Source organism: Ascaphus truei, chromosome 16, assembly GCF_040206685.1.
Source record: "Ascaphus truei isolate aAscTru1 chromosome 16, aAscTru1.hap1, whole genome shotgun sequence".
Taxonomy (NCBI): Eukaryota; Metazoa; Chordata; class Amphibia; order Anura; family Ascaphidae; genus Ascaphus; species Ascaphus truei.
In genome coordinates this window covers 46,560,863-46,580,520 of record NC_134498.1, presented here as the reverse complement: position 1 = coordinate 46,580,520, position 19,658 = coordinate 46,560,863, and the positions used below count along the sequence as shown (strand labels likewise).

The window sequence follows — 19,658 nt, the reverse complement described above, 5'->3', positions numbered from 1 at the left end:
TGTTGCTGCCATTTCATCAGATCTGTGCAGCCAGCATCCTCTGTGCAACATCTCTCCATCTTACAGGAGCCAGCCTCCCCCTGCCAGGGACCCCTTCCCATACCCCACAGACCCCCAGGCATCACTTTCTCTGGCTTCCCTGAGGATACATATATATATCCTTTTTATTTATTCATTATTATTATTATTATTTTCAGTGCATTATCTGCTGCTGCTGCCATTGTCCTGCGAAAGCAAAGTGCTGGAGCTCCTGCACCTGCAGTCTGGTGCTGTTGGACTACAGGACCCTCTGGAGCCAGATATGTCATTGCCCTGCTAAGCTAAGGGCACCTGAAGCCCGTTGGATCTGGAGCCTTGTGCTTGGATTATCCAGGTAGGGCAGGAGGTCTGGAGCCTGGCCCTGCATTGTCCAGTGATCCTGCAATCCTGCCTCCTGGCTGGTGTCTTGTGACATTTTGCTGCAATGTGCACAGCCCCCTCTTGCTCAGCTCCTGGCAGCCTCCTGAGCAGCTCACTCTCTGCTTAGCACAGGGGGTGGGTTTGTTTCCTGCCTCCCCCCTCCTCCTCCACCCCAGGTCTGAGCCGGATACATTGTAACATCCCCTCCTGCTGAGAGGTTCTCCCTGCTCTGGGTGCATGATGGAGGCTGCCTGAATCGTGTGACAGCACAGCTGGAGTAATGGGACAATAAGGTCAGCAGGGGTTCAGCACATCTGCTATTGGGTGCTAACACCCCCCCCCCCCCTTGTGTGATTGAGAAGCATACCTCACCCCTTCTATAACTATGAGCAGGCCCCTGCTTGGGGCACTCTGTTTATAGTGCAGTCTTCTTCACAATCACACGCTGGGACCTGCCTCTTTGTCACTCTGCAACTCCCCCCGCCCCCTCCTCTTCCCCAGCAACAGACTGAGGCCCCCGTGGGGCGTGTGGGCATAACAGGGTGACGGCACCCAACATGGTCCTGAGGATCAGCCGGTCAGGGCACCCTGCTGTGTTGCCGCGTGGCCACTGAAATCGAGCGGCGTTTTCACCTTGGAAGAATAATCCTGTTGAATGAGAAGATACAGCTCCGTCTACTTCCAGTCTCCTCAAAGGCCTTTGGGGTAAAGAGAGGACGGTTTGGATTTTTCTCTCCAGAGAGGCTTTGCAAAGGGAAAAGAGCAGCGGTACCCACTACTCCTATAGCCCGGCCGGAGATAGGGTGGCATAGCTGATGCTCAAGGGAGCTCTTTGTAAATCTGCTGGGCGCTGAGCATACAAGGGGCAGAGGAGATAAACAGAGAGAGCTTTCGCTGCATCTCACACTCAGGGACTTCCATTTCCGAGGCCCACGCCTTAACCACACGACTGCTCCTCCGAGCAGAGAGATCCCGGGCGAGAGGTGGAAAGCAGACGGCGGAGCAATGGAAGCCATTTGGTTGTACCAGTTCCGGCTCATCGTGATCGGCGACTCCACGGTGGGTAAATCCTGCTTGATCCGCCGCTTCACGGAGGGCCGCTTTGCGCAGGTGTCCGACCCCACGGTGGGAGTGGATTTCTTCTCGCGGCTGGTGGAGATTGAGCCAGGGAAGCGCATTAAGCTGCAGATCTGGGACACGGCCGGACAGGAGAGGTTCAGGTGAGGAGTGACTGGGGGATGAGCTTGTCCGGGCTGAAAAGAGGGAGATTTTGGGGTTCTCGGGGCCCCAATAAATGTTATTTTAATGGGGAAATGAATGATCTGTGGGACCCCTGATGCTAAAAATGGTAAACAAGTAAGAGGTGTCATGTCTTCTGCTATTTGTGAGGTCTTCTAGTCTTTCTGGTCCAGATTTTTGTAGGGCCCCAGTCATGTGGCGGGTTCCGTTCTAAGGACCCGCCGCAAAGCAAAAATCGCCGGAAAGCGGAACCGGCGATTTTCATTATGCGCGCATGCGCAGACCAGCAATGCGTCATTCTACGCATGCGCAACACCGGCAAAAAAATCCCATTCTGCGCATGCGCGACCCCGCACCAGCCCATTCTGCGCTTGCGCAGACATGACGGCCCCCTTCTCGGTACCGCCGGATCGGCAGATGGCCGAAAAGCCGGGCGCCGAGAAGCGGGGCCTGGCTGTATATATTTTGTGGGACCATCACAAGCACACTTCTAAAAGGGGGTTTCGTGGACTTTGGAAACCTCACAAGTCTCCTCTTTGTGTCCCAAACTGGAAGTTGGGGGTCGCTGTCACGCTGCTCTTTAAAAACCAGTTCAATTACTTAGGAGGAGGCTTGCGCATTTTTTTACGTTTCGGGGATCCAATCCCTTAGTAGTAAAAAGATTGTCACAAGCACATGGACAGTATCTTGCTATAAATAGCAAATCATGTACACCAGGGGTAGCCACTCCATTACTCAAAAGCTACCAGCAGGTCAGGTTTTCAGAATATCCCTGCTTCAGCACAGGTGACTCAATCAGTTCCTGCTTCAGCCGCCCCTGTTATAGACTAAGCAGTGCTTCTTCGGAAGACACCTTCCAGCATAGCCGGGTAAATATGGCCCTTAAAGGTGCAGTTCCCCTGCTCGTTTAGTTTTTGACATCGGAAGCAGGGGGTCTCTGCAGCTGAACCGCTTTTATTTAATCTCAGGGGACCCCATGGAATCGAGACTTATCTGGGAAGGTGCCGCCGGTAACGTCTCCAGGGGAAACAAAATGGCAGTTGTAATCTCCCGCGTCACGCGGGCCAATGGAAAGCCAAAACGGATGCTTCCTATTGGCCCGCAGGGATTTGAATACCAGGAAGTAACTGGCGGCATCTTCCTATGTATGTATTTCTGTGGGGACGGCAATGCATTGCAGGGCAATGCCACTCAAGAGGTTAAACGTATTGCATGTTGCGACAAACCTATAACTCGGACGGCCAAATCCAGTCCTCAAGAGTCACCAACAGGTCAGGTTTTCAGGATATTCCTGCTTCAGCACAGGTGGCTCAATCAGTCTCTGCTTCACCACCGGTGACTCAATCAGTCCATGCTTCAGCACAGATGGCTCAATGAGAGGCTCAGTGATTGAGCCACCTGTGCGGAAGCAGGGATATCCTGAAAACCTGGCCTGTTGCTGACCCTTGAGGACTGGAGTCGGCCACTCCTGCTATAACTCCATGTAATTTAACTAGGAACTTGAATTTCACACCAAGACTAGTACTCCCAACTGCTTCAGTTCAGTTTGTTGCAGATGCATTCAGCACTGCGGTGGTTAAGTTGGTGGGTGAGGATAAATACATTGCTTTAATAAGGCCCTCCCAATGTTTGTGTCTCTGCCCTCATTATAAAACAGGTTTAGAACGTAGTCCCCAAACCCCACAAAACTCATTGTGTCCAAACCACCCGTAATTATGTGCAGCGTATTGGCACCTTCCTTCGCTTGTGCAAGAAGCTCCCGGGCACCTCATTCTGGGTGAAATAGCACTAAGGGTGAGCTACTGTACGTGGAGCTAATACATGTGGCTTGATGCATCGGTATGTTACATGTCAAGAATAGAAGGTGACTGGTGTAGGGTGAAGCCGGTATTAGCGCTGCTGGGCCCTGCTCTGCCCATGCACAGAAGAGGCAGGTATGTATGCAGTCAGTATAGCTTCAGCATCATTTATTATGGGGATCCAACGTTTCTGCCTGAACTCTTATCTTCATCGGGAAACCCGACGCCCGATATGATCACAATGTGGCCATTAAAATGAATGTCTATTATTGAATCTCTGATTTATATGGTGGTATTGTGCACGTGCAGATCCTATACAACTGAAGAGTTTCAAGCAGCAATCACACCTGAGGTCTGCTCTCATCCTCTTCCTCCCCCCCCCTCTATCACTCTCCCCTGTATTACACTCTTCTCCCTCTCACTATCCTTCCCCCCCCTCTCTCTCACTCCCACTTCCCCCTCTATCATTCTCCCTTGTTTTATACTCTACCCCCTCATTATCCCACCCTCCTTCTCTATCACTCTCCCCCCTCTTTGTCTTCTCCACTCACTATTACTCTTGCTCACTCTAACTCATTCTCCCCTCTCCATTATTCTCCCCCATTTTACTATCTTCCACCTCTCTCACACCACCTCTCCATCTTGCTCACTCACCTTCCGCCCTCTTCTCACACTCTCCCCCTTCCTCTCACTCAATTCATCCCTCAATCCCCTTCTCTAACTGAATCAAACTCAATCGATCCCACTCCTTCAACCCCCCTCCTCACACTCAATCCCACCTCCTTTCACTCAATCCCAGTTCCTCAAATCCCCTCTCCTCACTCAATCCCTTCCATCAAACACCCCCACACTCAATCCCACTTCCTCTATCCCCCCTCCACACACTCAATCCAACTCCTCCTCACACTCAATCCCACACCCTCCACCCCCCCTCCTCACACTCAATCCCTCTCACTCAATCCCCCCTCCTCACACTAAATCCCACTCCCTCAACCTTAATCCCCCCCATCTCAGATTTAAATCCCTCAACACAGACAATCCCCCCCCCCACACAATGTACAGTAGAGTCTCGGTTATCTGACCTAAACGGGACAGATACCGTGGCGGATAACCGAAAATTACAGATAATATGGAAAGTATTATCCCCCCCCACCCCTTCTCGCTTACCGGCGGCAGAAGAAGATGAGGACTGCAGACCACAAGAGCAGCACCGGAGGAAGACAGCTGGCAGCCGGAGAAGAGGAACATGTCAGCGGAGGAATGGAGTTAAGACAGCGGGCGGCGGCGGCAGGCAGGAGAAGACCATCAGACCCTGTGCGGAGCAGAGCGGCATAGGAGAGGAGCGTGCTGTAACACCGGACATTGACCGGTGTCTGACGTCTTGTGTTACAGCACGCTCCTCTCCTATGCCGCTCTGCTCCTGCTCCGCACACGGTGTCTGATGGTCTTCTCCTGCCGCCACCGCCCGCTGTCTTAACTCCATTCCTCCGCTGACATGTTCCTCTTCTCCAGCCGCCAGCTGTCTTCCTCCGGTGCCGCTCCTGTGGTCTGCAGTCCTCGTCTTCTTCTGCCGCCGGCAAGCGAGAAGGGTGGAGGACAACGGATAAAACGGAAGTTTGGATAATCAGGACTCTATTGTACATACATTCCTTCTCTCCCCCACTATAATGTACACACAATTCCTCCCACCACAAGATATACACAACTCCCCCTCCCCCACACTACACACCCTTTTTTATCAGTTAAAGCAGGATCACAGTGTGATAACCTGTATCAAAATGTACTTAATCTTCACCTAAAGATTATTTAAAACATTTATACGTGACTGCTATTTTGATTAATCGCCTACATTAAAGTTCTTGAACATGCCACTGCAGCTCGTTCCCTTTAACCTTGGAAGAGACCCAACCATTAAATGAATGTCGTTACCCTCTTGCAGGTCTATCACACGTGCCTACTACAGAAACTCAGTCGGGGGGCTTCTGCTTTTTGACATCGCCAACCGCCGCTCCTTCCAGAACGTCCACGAGTGGTTGGAAGAAGCCAAGGTGCACGTGCAACCCTATCAGATCGTCTTCGTGTTGGTGGGTCACAAGTGCGACCTCGACACCCAACGGCAGGTGACGAGACACGAGGCCGAGAAACTGGCCGCCGCTTACGGCATGAGATATATCGAAACCTCCGCGCGGGACGCCATCAACGTAGAGAAAGCCTTCACCGACCTGACTCGCGATATATACGAGCTGGTTAGGAAGGGGGAGATAGGTATCCAAGAAGGCTGGGAAGGGGTCAAAAGTGGGTTTGTTCCAAACGTGGTGCATTCTTCTGAGGAGGTAATTAAATCAGACAGGCGGTGCCTATGCTAATCAGTTAGAAATGAATACTAAAAACGCTATTACGAACTGTACTAACATAACTATGTCCTAACTGAACTGTGTGTGGGGAAAGTTAGGGTAACCCTGCTGTGAATAGCGAAAGGAGGTTGGACACAAAGATCTCAGACAACAAAACACATTGCAAAAGATTTGGAAGTTCTTACATCTCAGGCAAAGGCCAAGGGTGCATGTCCATGTTTTAGGAGTCGGGAGTCGTACATCAGTGGAACAAAGGGTTTGACACATTCCAAGTCATTTGATACGTTCTGTGTAGTTTAATGTCAATAGTTATATACAGTGAGTTAATGCCGCAGTGTAATGGTCATTATATATAGTTATAGAGAGAAGCAGACCCTTTGTTTACTGTACGCTGAAAAATAAGCCCTGGCTTCTGTTTTATAAGCTGTGTAATTGCTGTGGCCTTATCTGGTGTGCACACTGCAGGTGCTTGCATCACAGCCCCCTATTTCAAATAACAGCCCAAGCTGTAATACTTAGGGGAATATTGTGCTGTCTACAATATAATGGAAAATATCCCGGGAGGGGGTCGTTGGGAGTCAATAACAGAACTCCTCACTGTGCACCAGTTATGGTTACTGGTGCGTTTTAGAATTGACTGAATTATATACTAAAACCTTTCTTATTTTTCACTTGATGTTGAATAAAACATGGGCATCAGACCAAAATAAAGTATGATATATATATATATTGCACTAATCTAGAAAGAAAACAAATACGAGTCCAATAAGCAATAGATTTAAGAAAATGCTTGCTTCTGCAGCAATACAAAATGTTAACGCTTCATGGATCCAGATTCAAATGAAATAAATAGAACAGTGACAAAGCAAAGAGAAGAGTGCTTATTTTGTAGTTTTATGGTAGTCGTTATATTTATATTGTGACCATTTCCAGCTAATTTTCATATTCAATGTTGCCTCTATTTCAGGTATCGTTGAATAGATATTAAAGGACGCGTGTTAATGCTGATAAAATATACAGAGCCGACACGCGTTCCGCGGCCCGTAGTGCAGAGCTGTTCTATTATTTATAAAGGGCTGTGGGAAACAATACAATTGCTGTTCACAACACTTGGTAATTGCCCAATTTGTGGATTACAAGGCATGGGTAACTACACCAAGCATAGAGGTGTGCATGCCCTTCTTAAAATAAAAATGTACTGTATGATCTTTTTCAAGGAATCCTGTGCTCTTAAGAACTGGAAGAATACTGACGTGCACAAGCATTATATTTCCACTTCCACAGTGAATAGGTTTTTGTTTACAATATGGTAATAATTAAGGCCCCTTTTGCCATAGTCCAGAAGTGGCCAACTCCAGTCCTCAAGGGCCACCAACGGGTCAGGTTTTAAGGATATCCCTGCTTCAGCACAGGTGGTGTAGTCAAAGACTGAGCCACCTGTGCTGAAGCAGGCATATCCTGAAAACCTGACCTGTTGGCGGCCCTTGAGGACTGGAGTTGAGAACCACCAGGTTAGGCCTTTGCAGAAAAATCTGAATCTACTTGTTGATCCTCACCGTTAAAAATGAACATGCTTTAGCGTGTGACAATGCAATATCAGTTAACACCCGCAATCCTCCGCCAGGGTTTCTCAGCTTTGTCCTTATGACACCAGACATTCATATATATATATATATATATATATATATATATATATATATATATATATATAATATATATATATATACATTCTTGCTCATAAAGTCTGGTCTGGCGGAGTTCCTCAAAGAGAGGAATGAGAAACACCGCTCTGTTATGTATAAAGAGGCACAGAAAAGGTTTGAACCCCTTTGGCTGTCGATTGCAGGCCCACCTGGCAGCAAACGTATTATGTGGAGTGACTGGAAACCAGTGCTAAGAAGGTAAAAAGGTACAGCACCTATAGGGGGATAAACTGTTTATTATATGGGAGATGTGAAATGAACAGATGGGGGGTGAAGAGAAATGTATGTATATCTTTATATAGCACCATCCAGATACACAGCGCTTCACAGCAGTAATACACAGTACACAATAATATAACACATAATGGGAATAAGCACTGGAGACATAAAAGTATCATTAGGAAAAGCAGTCCCTGCCCAAGAGCTTACAATCAAAGTGGTAAGTGGGGAGAACACACAGAGACAGTAGGAGGGTGTTCCGGTAGGTGCGTCTGCAGGGGGCCAAGGTCAGTGCATCTGAGATGTATAAATGGCATTAAGAGCTTTGAGGATGAACACATTACAATGGGAGAGGGGCAAATGGTCAATATTTCCAAACAATACAGACTGCAGAATGCCCCGGGAATGGAAACGGACCCAAACCGGCACACTGAATATGAACTGCAGCTTTAAAAGACAGAATAAATAGCTATGTAATCTAGAAATGGGTCAGCACATGAACCGTTTAAGTTTTCTTAACAGTTACAAATATCTGTTCTATCAAAATGTTTGTTAAATTGCTAATAGAAAATTGATCAGATTTTAGGATTCAGCTAATTATCTTTTTCTAGGAACTTATTGCAGCGTAATAAGTTTAATGTAAGAGTCAGGGGGAAAAAAAACGTTTTTTCAATAACAAAAAAAAAACCAAACCAACGTAAGGGCAATCTTCTATAAATACAAGGATAGCAGAACTGATCATTCACATATAGATCACGTTAAAATCTGCATGTTGGATTTGCATTTCTCAGAATCTCCAGAATATAAAAATGTACACTTCCTTGCTGTCTGTTATGCACTGTAAATGTGAAAATATGCTATCTAGCTGTATGTGAATGAAAAACATGCTTGTATCTAGAAAAAAAAATGTCAATATGTGAAATGAAAACTTGTAAGACGCCTGTTTTTTCCCCCGTTTACATCAGTAAAACATGCAGTCACTGTATCAGACGCACACAAGTGACTACACCAATAAAGATTACACCAAACAAAACTGCACTCAGAATAAAACCGCTGTATAAACAGACTTTAGGCAAAAAAACAACCCACATTTCCAGTCTTTCTTTTCCCTCTGTATGTGGAAAATATTTTCCCACTGTCGTTATCCTATATACAGGCCTGTTCACCTCCAAACGTCACTTTCCATAGAGTGGTTATATGGTGTTCAATATGTGCAATACCAACAAGCCTACACCTAAATATGCCGATTGTTTTTTTGGTAAATAGCAATAGGTTGTGGTTGCACACCAGTATCCACGGTGGTTAATCCAACACAACCCCTCCTGCTTCTCAATCCCACCGATAATCCAGGCGTTCCCCACCTGTATCCGATAGATTGTCTTTGTAATTTGCACATCATGAGACACGGCGAGTGCTCATTTGCATGTCATTACCCAGAACCCTTTGCTGCAGTGGAAGCACGGTATGTTGTGCGATGATGGAGTAAGGCAGGTTTGTGGACCCATTCAGACATGAGACAGCGTGTTCATAAGTGTTCCTCACATTATAGTAAGAACAGGTACAATTAACATTTTTGGGACACAGCCCCTCCCTCCGACATGCTCACTGATACACCCCTGTGCTTCCTCTATCTATAGATCAGATCTATCTTATTTTGTCATTAAAAATAAATACATTTTGAAGCTGAACAGGGGGGTGGAGGGGAAACAAACTTTACCAATTTAGATAACTTTGATCATAGGAAGTTGAAATGTGGAAAGTAATGGCCATTCGTAAAACAAACAGCAGATTATGTCTCCATACCATAACAGTGCATAGAGCATTACATACGAAAAGAATAGGCAACAAGGTAGTTTTAAATAACTATTTGGCAAGACAAAAATGGACCAACGCTTCGTCACCTTATGGGACATTTGTAGATGGTAGTAACAGTCCAGATAATAGAGAGGAGTGCTACACACCTCAAAAGAAAATATTATACAATTACCGGTGCTCCTAAGTTTAGAACGACAGCCTGCAGTCAGTCCTGGGTACATGGAAGAAGGAACAGGGCACAACGGGTTTTAGCACTATTGTGTTGGCTCAATAAATGAGTTTTCATTTGCTAAAACCCGTTGTGCCCTCTATTCCTTCTTACATTTGTAGATGGTCCCATAAGGGAACAACACGTTGGTCAATTTTTTCATTCCAAATAGGTATTTAAAACAGTTTGCCTATTCTTTTCATCTTTCATTTGTTCATAGAAAGAACAGCTCTGAAAATCTCGCACATACTGGAAGTCTAGTGGCGGCAGACGAGTTGCTCCCCAATGCCTGTAGAAAATGCCATTTTCATGTGCCCATAATCTTGTAGAAGGTATTACAGGCATACCCCGCATTAACGTACGCAATGGGACCGGAGCATGTATGTAAAGCGAAAATGTACTTAAAGTGAAGCACTACCTTTTCCCACTTATCGATGCATGTACTGTACTGCAATCGTCATATATGTGCATAACTGATGTAAATAACGCATTTGTAACAGGCTCTATAGTCTCCCCGCTTGCGCACAGCTTCGGTACAGGTAGGGAGCTGGTATTGCTGTTCAGGACGTGCTGACCGGCGCATGCGTGAGCTGCCGTTTGCCTATTGAGCGATATGTACTTACTCGTGAGTGTACTTAAAGTGAGTGTCCTTAAACCGGGGTATGCCTGTATTGCTGTTCATTAGAAATCATGACATGTATACAGACAATCTCACATCCTGCATCTTAACCTCCTAGGGCAAGGCTCTTCAACTTGTTCTCTGAAGGGGCCAGAACAAAAAAAATGGAAGACCCTGTCTCAGGCGCTCATGCTCACAAACATGGCTGCTTACAAAAAATCCATTTCCTACCTGATTTCAGGGGGTCAGAAAAGAATACATACTGTAGCCCTTTTACTGTCCACTACCAAATATCATCAATACAAAACAGATACATAAGGAGGTAAACGTGCAGAGGGAAATATTTTTTTGTTTATGTCATTTTGTAAAATGGAAGATCTTTCCCCAGAATTTCCCGCTCACTATTTCCTCTTCTAGAAGGAACGGTTTCCAAACATTGGGTTTAATAGTTAATGACAGAACAAAAGAAAAATTAACAAAAATCCTGCAAAATTTCTGACGACGGATGGATCCAGTCAAACAATCTAAAAATCCAGCGTTTCATCCCGTGCGTATTTAAACCCAAGTAACACTTTACTGCGCACAGAACGTACATTGCTAAATTATGCAAAGAAGTTGTTTGTGTATCAATGAAACCCTTCCCTAACAAAGGGAGTTGTAATGTGAACATAGGAGCTGCTATAAACAGAAATCTCATTCATACACAGCGCTTGTACACTTTCATGCACACTGAAGCAAGCGCTGCACCGTTGCAGATATTCAGGGACATGTCCCAGAGTCACAGATTGTAATATGACGCACTGCTCTGTGCTCAAAGTGTTAAACATTCATTTACTTTTAGAACTATGCTTTCTGAATCCCACTTAGTAAGACCCCCTCGCTGTTATTGTAGGCTGCATACACAAAACCATTTGAACCAGTGTCTTTAAATGTTTATTTAACAGTCAGGGCAATTTTTGGGCATAGCGTTTAGTGTCATTTTTGTTGCCTGGAGGAGACATTTGTTCAACAACAAGCATCATTAACATCTTTTGGTGATGGCAAAATAAATGTAAGCATTTCAGATGCAAACTCCAATTTAATGGAAACTGGTTTTTATTTATGACATGGTTATGCAAAGTAACGAACAAAAAAAAATATAGGACATTTAACATACTACACTGATACTTTGTACCCATACATGTCCAACCACTAGCAGACTGGTAATGTAAATATGCCGATTTAATGATAAAATGTCACTGAGGGAGACATTTAATATAGAATACAGCTTCATCTATTCAGAGTAAAGACTCATCCTCACATCTGGTGTCGAGGGATAATAAACTAAGAACTGTGTCATTATATATTTGTATTTCTTTTAATCAGACAAGCATCGTTATTGATATTTTTTTTACTTAATATATCCATGATACAAAGGCTTTGGAGCGTATCTAAAATCTGTCTACTGACATCCGACAAGTCTTGCAAGGCCTGTTTTATTGCAAAGCAATTATAAAGCATTCACTAGTCAGACAGGCCACATGTAGCAGATATTCTTCAATCCAGTGTTCAGGGAGACATTTAGTTTTTTTTCTCTCCATAAAAATGAAAGAGACATTTACTTTTAAAGGAAGACCAGGTACACTGATAAGATGTTTAAACAATGTTTTGACATGCTAAATTCTAGCCCAGCTTGGTGCCGCTGTGCAATGGAAATACAGGAGCTGGTACATTGGCATTCGTCTTTCTTTAACATTTCCTTATTGGATGGATTTGAAATATTCTGGCTCCTGAGCCATTATTTTTGAAGTTACAATGGACAATACGAACCTCAGCTCTATTCCACCGATGCAAAAGGTTTGTTGTTTTTTTAGAAATAAATAGACACGTTGATATGGAGGGGGGGGAAGGGGAGGAGAAACGCTAGTCTGTATAATTCCACATTAAGGGTTTGCAACAAGTTTGTTTCAATATTTTAATATCATGACAAAAGTAGCAAAAAAGTAAACTTTACAGGGACATTGTATTTAGTACCCAAACAACAGCTAACCGGATATATTGATTTGTACGGGAACCCATATAAGTACCGATGAAAACACAGAACCATGGCATTGATCTTTGAGGTTTCATCTTTAGAAGAGCACTCATTAGCTAATTACACAAACTGAAATCCTTCTACAGCAGGGATGGCCAACTCCAGTCTTCAAGGGCCCCCAACAAGTCAGGTTGTAAGGATATCCCTGCTTCAAACACAGGTGGTTCAATCAGTGGCTCAGTCTACGACAGCCATCAGGGTTGAAGCAGGGATATCCTCAAAACCTGACCTGTTGGTGGCCCTTGGGGACTGGAGTTGGCCACTCCTGCTCTAGACAAATCTAGGGAACAGGTTCCACATTCATAGACTTTGAAGTAGTATAAAGAGACAGACATTTGCTTGCGTAATGATAAAGTTGATTTATTACTGAAAAACAAAACAAACACTGCAGAGCGATTTCTCTACTGCATATGTCACCCAAATCTCAAGTGCGCATGAACAGCATGACCGTGCTAAAGTGTTCTTTAAAATAACTAAGGGGCTATAAAGTCGCAATCTTAGCGGATTGTATTTTTTTTTAATACCTTCCCATTTTCTTTTTACCTCTTACAGAATGGGTACCAGCGGGTCCCTAGAGCTGAACAGTGCTATTGTCAGCTCTGGGGATCCACTGATTCCCAAAATACTTACCGGTGAATGTACGGAGGAGTCCCCAGAGGTAAAAATAAATAAATTCAGTCGCTGGTTCCCATCATGTAAATAAAGATGGGTTAGGTGAGGGGTGGGGGGGAGGAGGGGGTGAGAAGAATACTGCTACAGTAATTTAAAGGACTTACATTTCTTGCTGCCCTATAGTAAATCAGTTATGGTTCTGTATAATGTGGAGGTTCATTTGTAAGCCCTGAACCAGTTTAAGACTCAATATTTAGAAGCAAGTCACTGTGCAGAATTTACTTGGACGCCCAGCTGATCAGAAATCCCACGTGGATGTAATAGTGCTATTGTGGCTGGAAACTCTTTTATAACTGACTTATTCAAACCTGTGTATGCGACTGGATGAAAAGCACAATAACATTGAACATTACAATCTGCTGCTAGAAATGTCCTGTACAGACACCTCTGTATCTTGTTTCTAGATAGTTTGGTAAGAGATGAATCTAAGGAATTTAATGCACTCTCTTCCTGTGATGTAATCCACACATCTCACAGCATGCATGAAATCAGATTCTACAAATAAATAAAATGCTGCCGGCTTTCTAATTAGTTTTGCACTTTATAAAGGAGGGACCTAACTCCATCCCAAATGTTTATTGGGGGATTTTCTTTTTTTAAAACGATCTGGGTGTCTGGAAACGAGTAACATTTAAAACGGCAGGAGCTATGCTTTGCTTTTAGAGGGGTCATCCTTGTTTCTTCTTTTCACATCCCAATTATAGACCCTAGCCATATCTGGAAGGCATATTGTTAAGGAAACTGTACAGTTATGGGATTAAATGTTTACGATCTGTGCATTGAAAGGTTAAGAATCGCAGTTAAAATAAGACTAACACTTTGCTGCCATAATTACAAGAAAGAAACCCCGCCCTCCCCCCCCCCCCCATGTATTTTAGTTCTGAAACGTGCTATTCCAATAGAGAAGAACAAACATCGTCATATCCAAACCAGAACGCGGATTTGGCTAAAAGTAGACCAGTTACACCTCTTTGACCACAGAGAAGGCGCTGCACTTCTATCCAATTGGGTTTCCGGACGCTGGTCCAGAGTATTAACCCCATAATCAACTGCAGCAACCAGACCTATGGGGCATTCAGAGGACCATAAAAAAGATACGCAAAGGAAAGCCGGATTCTAATGTGCAAAAACATTCATAGGGTTTGGAGATTGGGCAAAGCAAATCTTTTGAAAAATAGTACAAAACAGAAGTCTAGTCTATTCCATCCATCATCGCATCACACAGACAGGTTCCAGCATTCATGTCAAAAACCCACAGTGGGAAACGGTGACGAATTGAGGAGATTTATATCCGTTTCAAATATTTTTTTCCCAATCAATTTGCTTTTTTTCACTGCTGATCTCTCCAGATACTTTCTTGTATGTGGAAAGCCAACTATTCCATCATGGTTCTCCAGATGCACAATAGGTTGGTTGCAAGTTGAGAAATTGGTCAGAGCTCAGAACCAGCGCCCGGAAACCCAAGTGGACATGCGAGTGCCACGCCTTCTCGATCACAATGTGGTAGGAGAAATGTGACTTGTTACACTACGGTGAATGAATAGTGAATTGGTACCCTAAAGCTCAGCGCTGTGACCATTAATTTTGTGATTACAATGTAAGTGATAATAAATCTACTTGTGATTAGATATAAGCTGCCGTGGGGTCCCTGCCTAACAAATAACTCACAAATTCGTTTAACAGGCAATAATACAAAAATGCAGTGACCCGGCGCTAGAAGTGACAACAATACCCCAGTCCAATGATATGTCCATGTAGATTGGGAAAGTTCTCTTAATGTTCCAATTGGAAACGAAGTGGTGGTTCAGTTGCTGGCTGGTGCTTCAAAATTCCTCCTGCAGTATAATAGAGAAAGGGAAAGAAACCATTGCGCAGCCACAAGTACCAACAGACGACTCCATACGCGAGTCTGACGTATGACTGACAACACGGGGGATTCGTGAGATCCAGGAGAAGAAGTTGGTAAAAGCACAGATTCTCTCAAATGAACATAGACACAGTACTTTTGTAAGTTTATTACTTTTAAGCCCTTTTTGGAGTCGCCTGTTGGTACTTGTGGCTGCGCAGTGGTTTCTTTCCCTTTGTCTATTATACTGCAGGAGGAATTTTGAAGCACCAGCCAGCAACTGAACCACCACTTAGTTTCCAATTGGAACATTAAGAGAACTTTCCCAATCTATATGGACATATCATTGGACTGGGGTATTGTTGTCACTTCTAGCGCCGGGTCACTGCATTTTTGTATTATTGTTACACTACCGGCTTAGACATTTGGTGCACCTGAATGATGCACGTCGCTCCTCTACTCTCGGCTAGTTGTGCAGCAGTAAGGGAGAACAACGGACCCTGGTGGGAATGAAGTTGGCAAAACCTTGAGACCTATTCAAGACCGCAACTTTGACTCCCCAAAAGGATACTGACTTCTGTGGTAGTGAATTGGTCCCGGAGGAAGTCCAGATCCTCTTCTGTATATTCGAGGTTTCTTGTAGCAGTCGACAGATTCTTTTCTAGCAGAGCCTGAGCATCATCAATATCATACTCAAGCATCACATTGGCCTATGATAGAAACAAACGATTTAAAGGAGGAAGTACCGGAGCACATAAAAAGGAAGATACAGAGAAGGGGAGACCTCCTTCATTTTTTTTACTGCTTTTTCATTTCCTTTTGTTTTTTTTTTTAACCTTAATCACCATTCCATCGATGGGTGACTTATTAAATTAAAAAAAGTTGATTGTGTTTAATTTTAGTTGACAAAAAAAAAAAGGTCAAATACTCTGGTGCGTATTAAGAATCCTTGTTAAAAATAAACAAATGAATAATTAAAAAACAAATAAAAAAACCACCAACTCCACTCAAGGGGTCAGGTTTTCAGGATATCCTTGCTTCAACACAGGTGGTGGAGTCAACGACAGAGGCAGGGGTATCCTTAAAACCTGACCTGTTGGTGGCCCACGAGGACTGGAGTTGGCAGCCCCTGGTATAGATATTAGCTGGTGTACTCACCCCCAACCACAAGCAGACTTTATCTGTAGGTGGTACCGATGCTCTACAATAAAGATTATCTGCCAATAAAAATCTAGTCACCATTGGATTGGTAGAATCCTATAAAACAAAACAAAACAGACAAAACACATTTGAATGTATGTCCCAAAGTTCCCTTCAGCTAGATGCTGTTTAAAACAAGAAAGTATCACGGTTTCTAAAGTTCCCCCATCCGGTTCTAGAACAAAATCCATTTACTGTTTCAAAGCCCTTGTTACTATTCCAATACAATACAAGCCCCATCAAACTCAGCATGTAAAAAAAAGATTAACATTCAAAATAAAAAGCTTTACCTTTTTCTTCTGCATGTGTTTTAAAATTTCTAAAGTCTGTTTAATTTCAGGAATCTGACTTTTTAGCCTGTGAAAAGAAACAATACTTATTATGTTTTGTTTCTCTTTCCAAATGAAGATTTCTACAAAAATCTATAAACGTTATAGCTAGAAATACAACCTCTTGGCACAAACTCACCTCCTTTTCTTCTGGGAGAGATTAAGTTCCATAAATTTATATTTCTGATACTGCTCATCCAATTTCTTAAGTACCGCATCTGCTGTGTCATTTCCAGGTTTTTTCATAAACGCCTCAACATCTTCCTTTACAAACAAGAAATTACATTTTGGTTATAAAGAAGCCAAGGAAAATTCTGACTCCTTAGGCCGTGGGCATGAGTGCTGACCCTTGCCCAGGCTTGGCAGTGAGCCCCCGCAGCCGCAATGAGAGCGGCTTTAGCAGGGGCTCGCGCATGGTTCCGCAGGCGTGCGGAAGCGTAGCCGGCAATTTTTTTTAGTTTAAGCGCTCACGGGAGCGCAGGGCCTGTCACGTGAGCGGTTCGCCCAATGAGGGCGCAGCAGCTCCGTGACGTCACTGGCCCGCCCCCGGACGGTGCGCAAACTAAGGCCAAGGAAAGCACCCGCTTTCCCTCAGCCTCCGTGCACCTCCGCACGGCTGAAGTCTCTATGAACTCGGCCTTAGTTTGAACTGATTAGGTTCAGCTAATTTAATGGATAGTTCAACTACATCCATGTCAGAGAGGAGAAAGCGGACGGGGCTATAATCGTATTTTGTTACGCGCTCATATACCCGGATGATTGATAGTCCAGATAGCAGCACAAAAAGGAGAGGAGAAAACGGAGCACTAAATCCACTGCTTAAATGTAAAAAACACAAGAGGTGCGTTCCCGCGATAAACAATAAAGTTTAACGGATCAAAAACAACAAACAGTACACCTACACGTTTCAGGCTTGTAGCCCCAAGGGCTACAAGTCTGAAACGCGTAGGTGTACTGTTTGTTGTTTTTAATCCATTAAACTATTTTTTATCGTGGGAACGCACCTCCTGTGTTTTCTCCTCTCCTTTTCTGCTGATCATCAACGGAGGCACACTATACCCCTGGATTAGTGGACATTGCGGCTCCTCAATTCAAGAGTTCCAGCATTGTATGTTAGTTCATTCCACTTTCCTATTCCTTCAATGTCTGCACGGATATTTATTGTTCATATACCCCATATTATTACTATGATGTTGTTTTGATGCTGGACACCGGCAGTTGTGTATTATCCTTACCTCAGTGCTTGTGGGATTACATTTTCCAGCTATACATCTTAAGTGCTTTTGGGAGTATAATATCCTAGCCTCACTCATTCTCCTTGGAGGGGTACTTCACCTAAGACTTTTGTCTCATTGCTATATATTTGCTGCTTTTTGTTCTAGAGCACCATACAACCTTGTTTTTCTATTCAATATCCAGGTAGCAGCACGGCCTGCTAGGTGTCCATCTGTGTTAGAATTGGTGGTATAGGTACGCCAATTATTGTAAGGACTAACTTGTGTATAACAATGTTATAGGTTACCTTTGCAGAAGTCCTGAAAAAAGTTCCCTCAGGGAAATGCATATAAAAATATCACTTGTGAGCACATTCACGTCTCAGACATGTCTCTAACCCTGCTTTTCAGGATCTCCTAGCATACACTGCAGAAAGGGATTCTGGGAAATGACATGCAAATGAGCACAGTATCCCCTTTGGCTTCAAATCCATTTTGACACGAACACCTATAAGTTTATGCCTGCCTTATGTCACAGCTTGTCAGCACAGCCTGGGTTAAACAAAAGTACATTTGCAAGGTATTTAGTTTGAACATTTTATTCTGAAAATAATGCTTTCAAATTCAAGTTGGTAATGGCTTTGTTTTTTTTTATTGCGGGTTAGCATTCTTTTCTATGCTTCCTATTACAGCATGGGTTTAACACATGGAACATATACACACACATACATGAGCCAGTGACAGAGGGGAGTCTGGCTCAAATCACAGTGTTACCCCTCTTTCTAATTTTGGGGGAGTCATCGGCTCCCTGTGCTGCAGGCTGCAAAATTAGATTGTAAACTCAACAGGGCAGTCTCTCATTGGGCCCCAAAAATTCTAAGTACAGTACTACATCAGCACTATATAGAAGGGGAAAAAAAACTTATTTGGTACTGACCAAACTTCGGGTCACGCACATAACATGGGGCACCTTCCTAACTCTGCACCAATAGGATCACTGCAAAACGCGAGGGGGGAGGGAGAGAGAGAGAGAAAGACGGGAGGAGTGTCAAGCTCACTCTGAGGGAGCGAGTAGGAAGCCTTGGCAACCCGTAGGCCAATGAGTGGTGGTGGTGGGGCAACCCGGAGGCCATGGTGGTGGTGTGGCAACCCGGAGGCCAATGAGTGGTGGTGGGGCAACCCGGAGGCGAGGCCCCTGGGTGGGGGTAACCCGGAGGCCCCTGGGTGGGGGGTGGGGGTAACCCGGAGGCCCCTGGGTGGGGGGGTAACCCGGAGGCCCCTGGGTGGGGGGGTAACCCGGAGGTCCCAGGGTTGGAGAGGTGAGACGGGCCCGGTCCTTACCACGAACACCGCCTCCGGGATCCCTAGGTTCGTTCTCTTCACGCTCGCGGTGCAGCTGCCCTCACCGGTCGTCGCCATCTTGGAAGGTGTGCGTGGTTGCGTCACCGCGCATTCGTACCACGGGACTCCTCTTGGAGAGCAAAAGGGGCAAGCCACGCCCCCGCCCGCTCTGCGTGGCTGCTGGGTACTGACAGGCAGCAGGTGGCAGTGTGTTATACATTGTATCCGATTTAATTCCTTCCTTCCTATAATCCAGTGACATTTATTATTAGATGCCACTTATCTCTCGTGCGTTTTTTTTCATATATAATTTAATATTTCATTCGTTGTAATTATATAGCATGTTTTGTTTTAATATTTGATCAACATAAAAAAAAAAAAATACATGTCGTTTGTAAATAAGACATACATTGGACGCCCCTTTCCCATGGCGATTTCATTGTCTGTTTGGAGCTTCCAATCTCTCATATTTCAGTCTACACGTGTAAACTTTCAGTCACAAAAATTATTGATGTTTGGGGTTTCTCGACCAAAAGGTGTGTGGGTCGAAATTCAGCAGCCCTGGTTGTAGGCCCAAGGCAATAAAAAAAAAATTAAACAGGGATGCCAACTATAAAGACCTGTTTT

The 19,658-nt window shown here is 44.4% G+C and overlaps 2 protein-coding genes across 2 annotated transcripts; one reads left to right on the top strand and one right to left on the bottom strand.

Annotated features, from left to right (window-relative positions):
* Positions 1 to 8,641, top strand: RAB39B (RAB39B, member RAS oncogene family). Its single transcript, XM_075573442.1, has 2 exons — positions 1 to 1,619; positions 5,377 to 8,641. Exons 1-2 carry the CDS (start codon positions 1,405 to 1,407, stop codon positions 5,801 to 5,803), a joined length of 642 nt encoding a protein of 213 aa, XP_075429557.1. The 5' UTR covers positions 1 to 1,404; the 3' UTR covers positions 5,804 to 8,641.
* A 3,654-nt stretch (positions 8,642 to 12,295) lies between these two features.
* On the bottom strand, positions 12,296 to 19,185 carry VBP1 (VHL binding protein 1). The gene is made up of 6 exons (XM_075573441.1): positions 19,032 to 19,185; positions 16,616 to 16,740; positions 16,438 to 16,504; positions 16,106 to 16,204; positions 15,519 to 15,657; positions 12,296 to 13,818 (listed from the first exon to the last, which is right to left on the bottom strand). Exons 1-6 carry the CDS (start codon positions 19,107 to 19,109, stop codon positions 13,748 to 13,750), a joined length of 579 nt encoding a protein of 192 aa, XP_075429556.1. The 5' UTR covers positions 19,110 to 19,185; the 3' UTR covers positions 12,296 to 13,747.
* Between the last annotated feature and the right edge of the window lie 473 nt (positions 19,186 to 19,658).

Coding starts and splice junctions, on each gene's coding strand:
- RAB39B (XM_075573442.1), top strand. CDS start 1,405: ATGGAAGCCATTTGGTTGTACCAGTTCCGGCTCATCGTGATCGGCGAC. Junction 1,620..5,376: donor GCCGGACAGGAGAGGTTCAG/GTGAGGAGTGAC, acceptor ACCCTCTTGCAG/GTCTATCACACGTGCCTACT.
- VBP1 (XM_075573441.1), bottom strand. CDS start 19,109: ATGGCGACGACCGGTGAGGGCAGCTGCACCGCGAGCGTGAAGAGAACG. Junction 15,658..16,105: donor AAGTCTGCTTGTGGTTGGGG/GTGAGTACACCA, acceptor TTTCTATCATAG/GCCAATGTGATGCTTGAGTA. Junction 13,819..15,518: donor ATTCACTACCACAGAAGTCA/GTATCCTTTTGG, acceptor TATGCCTTCCAG/ATATGGCTAGGGTCTATAAT.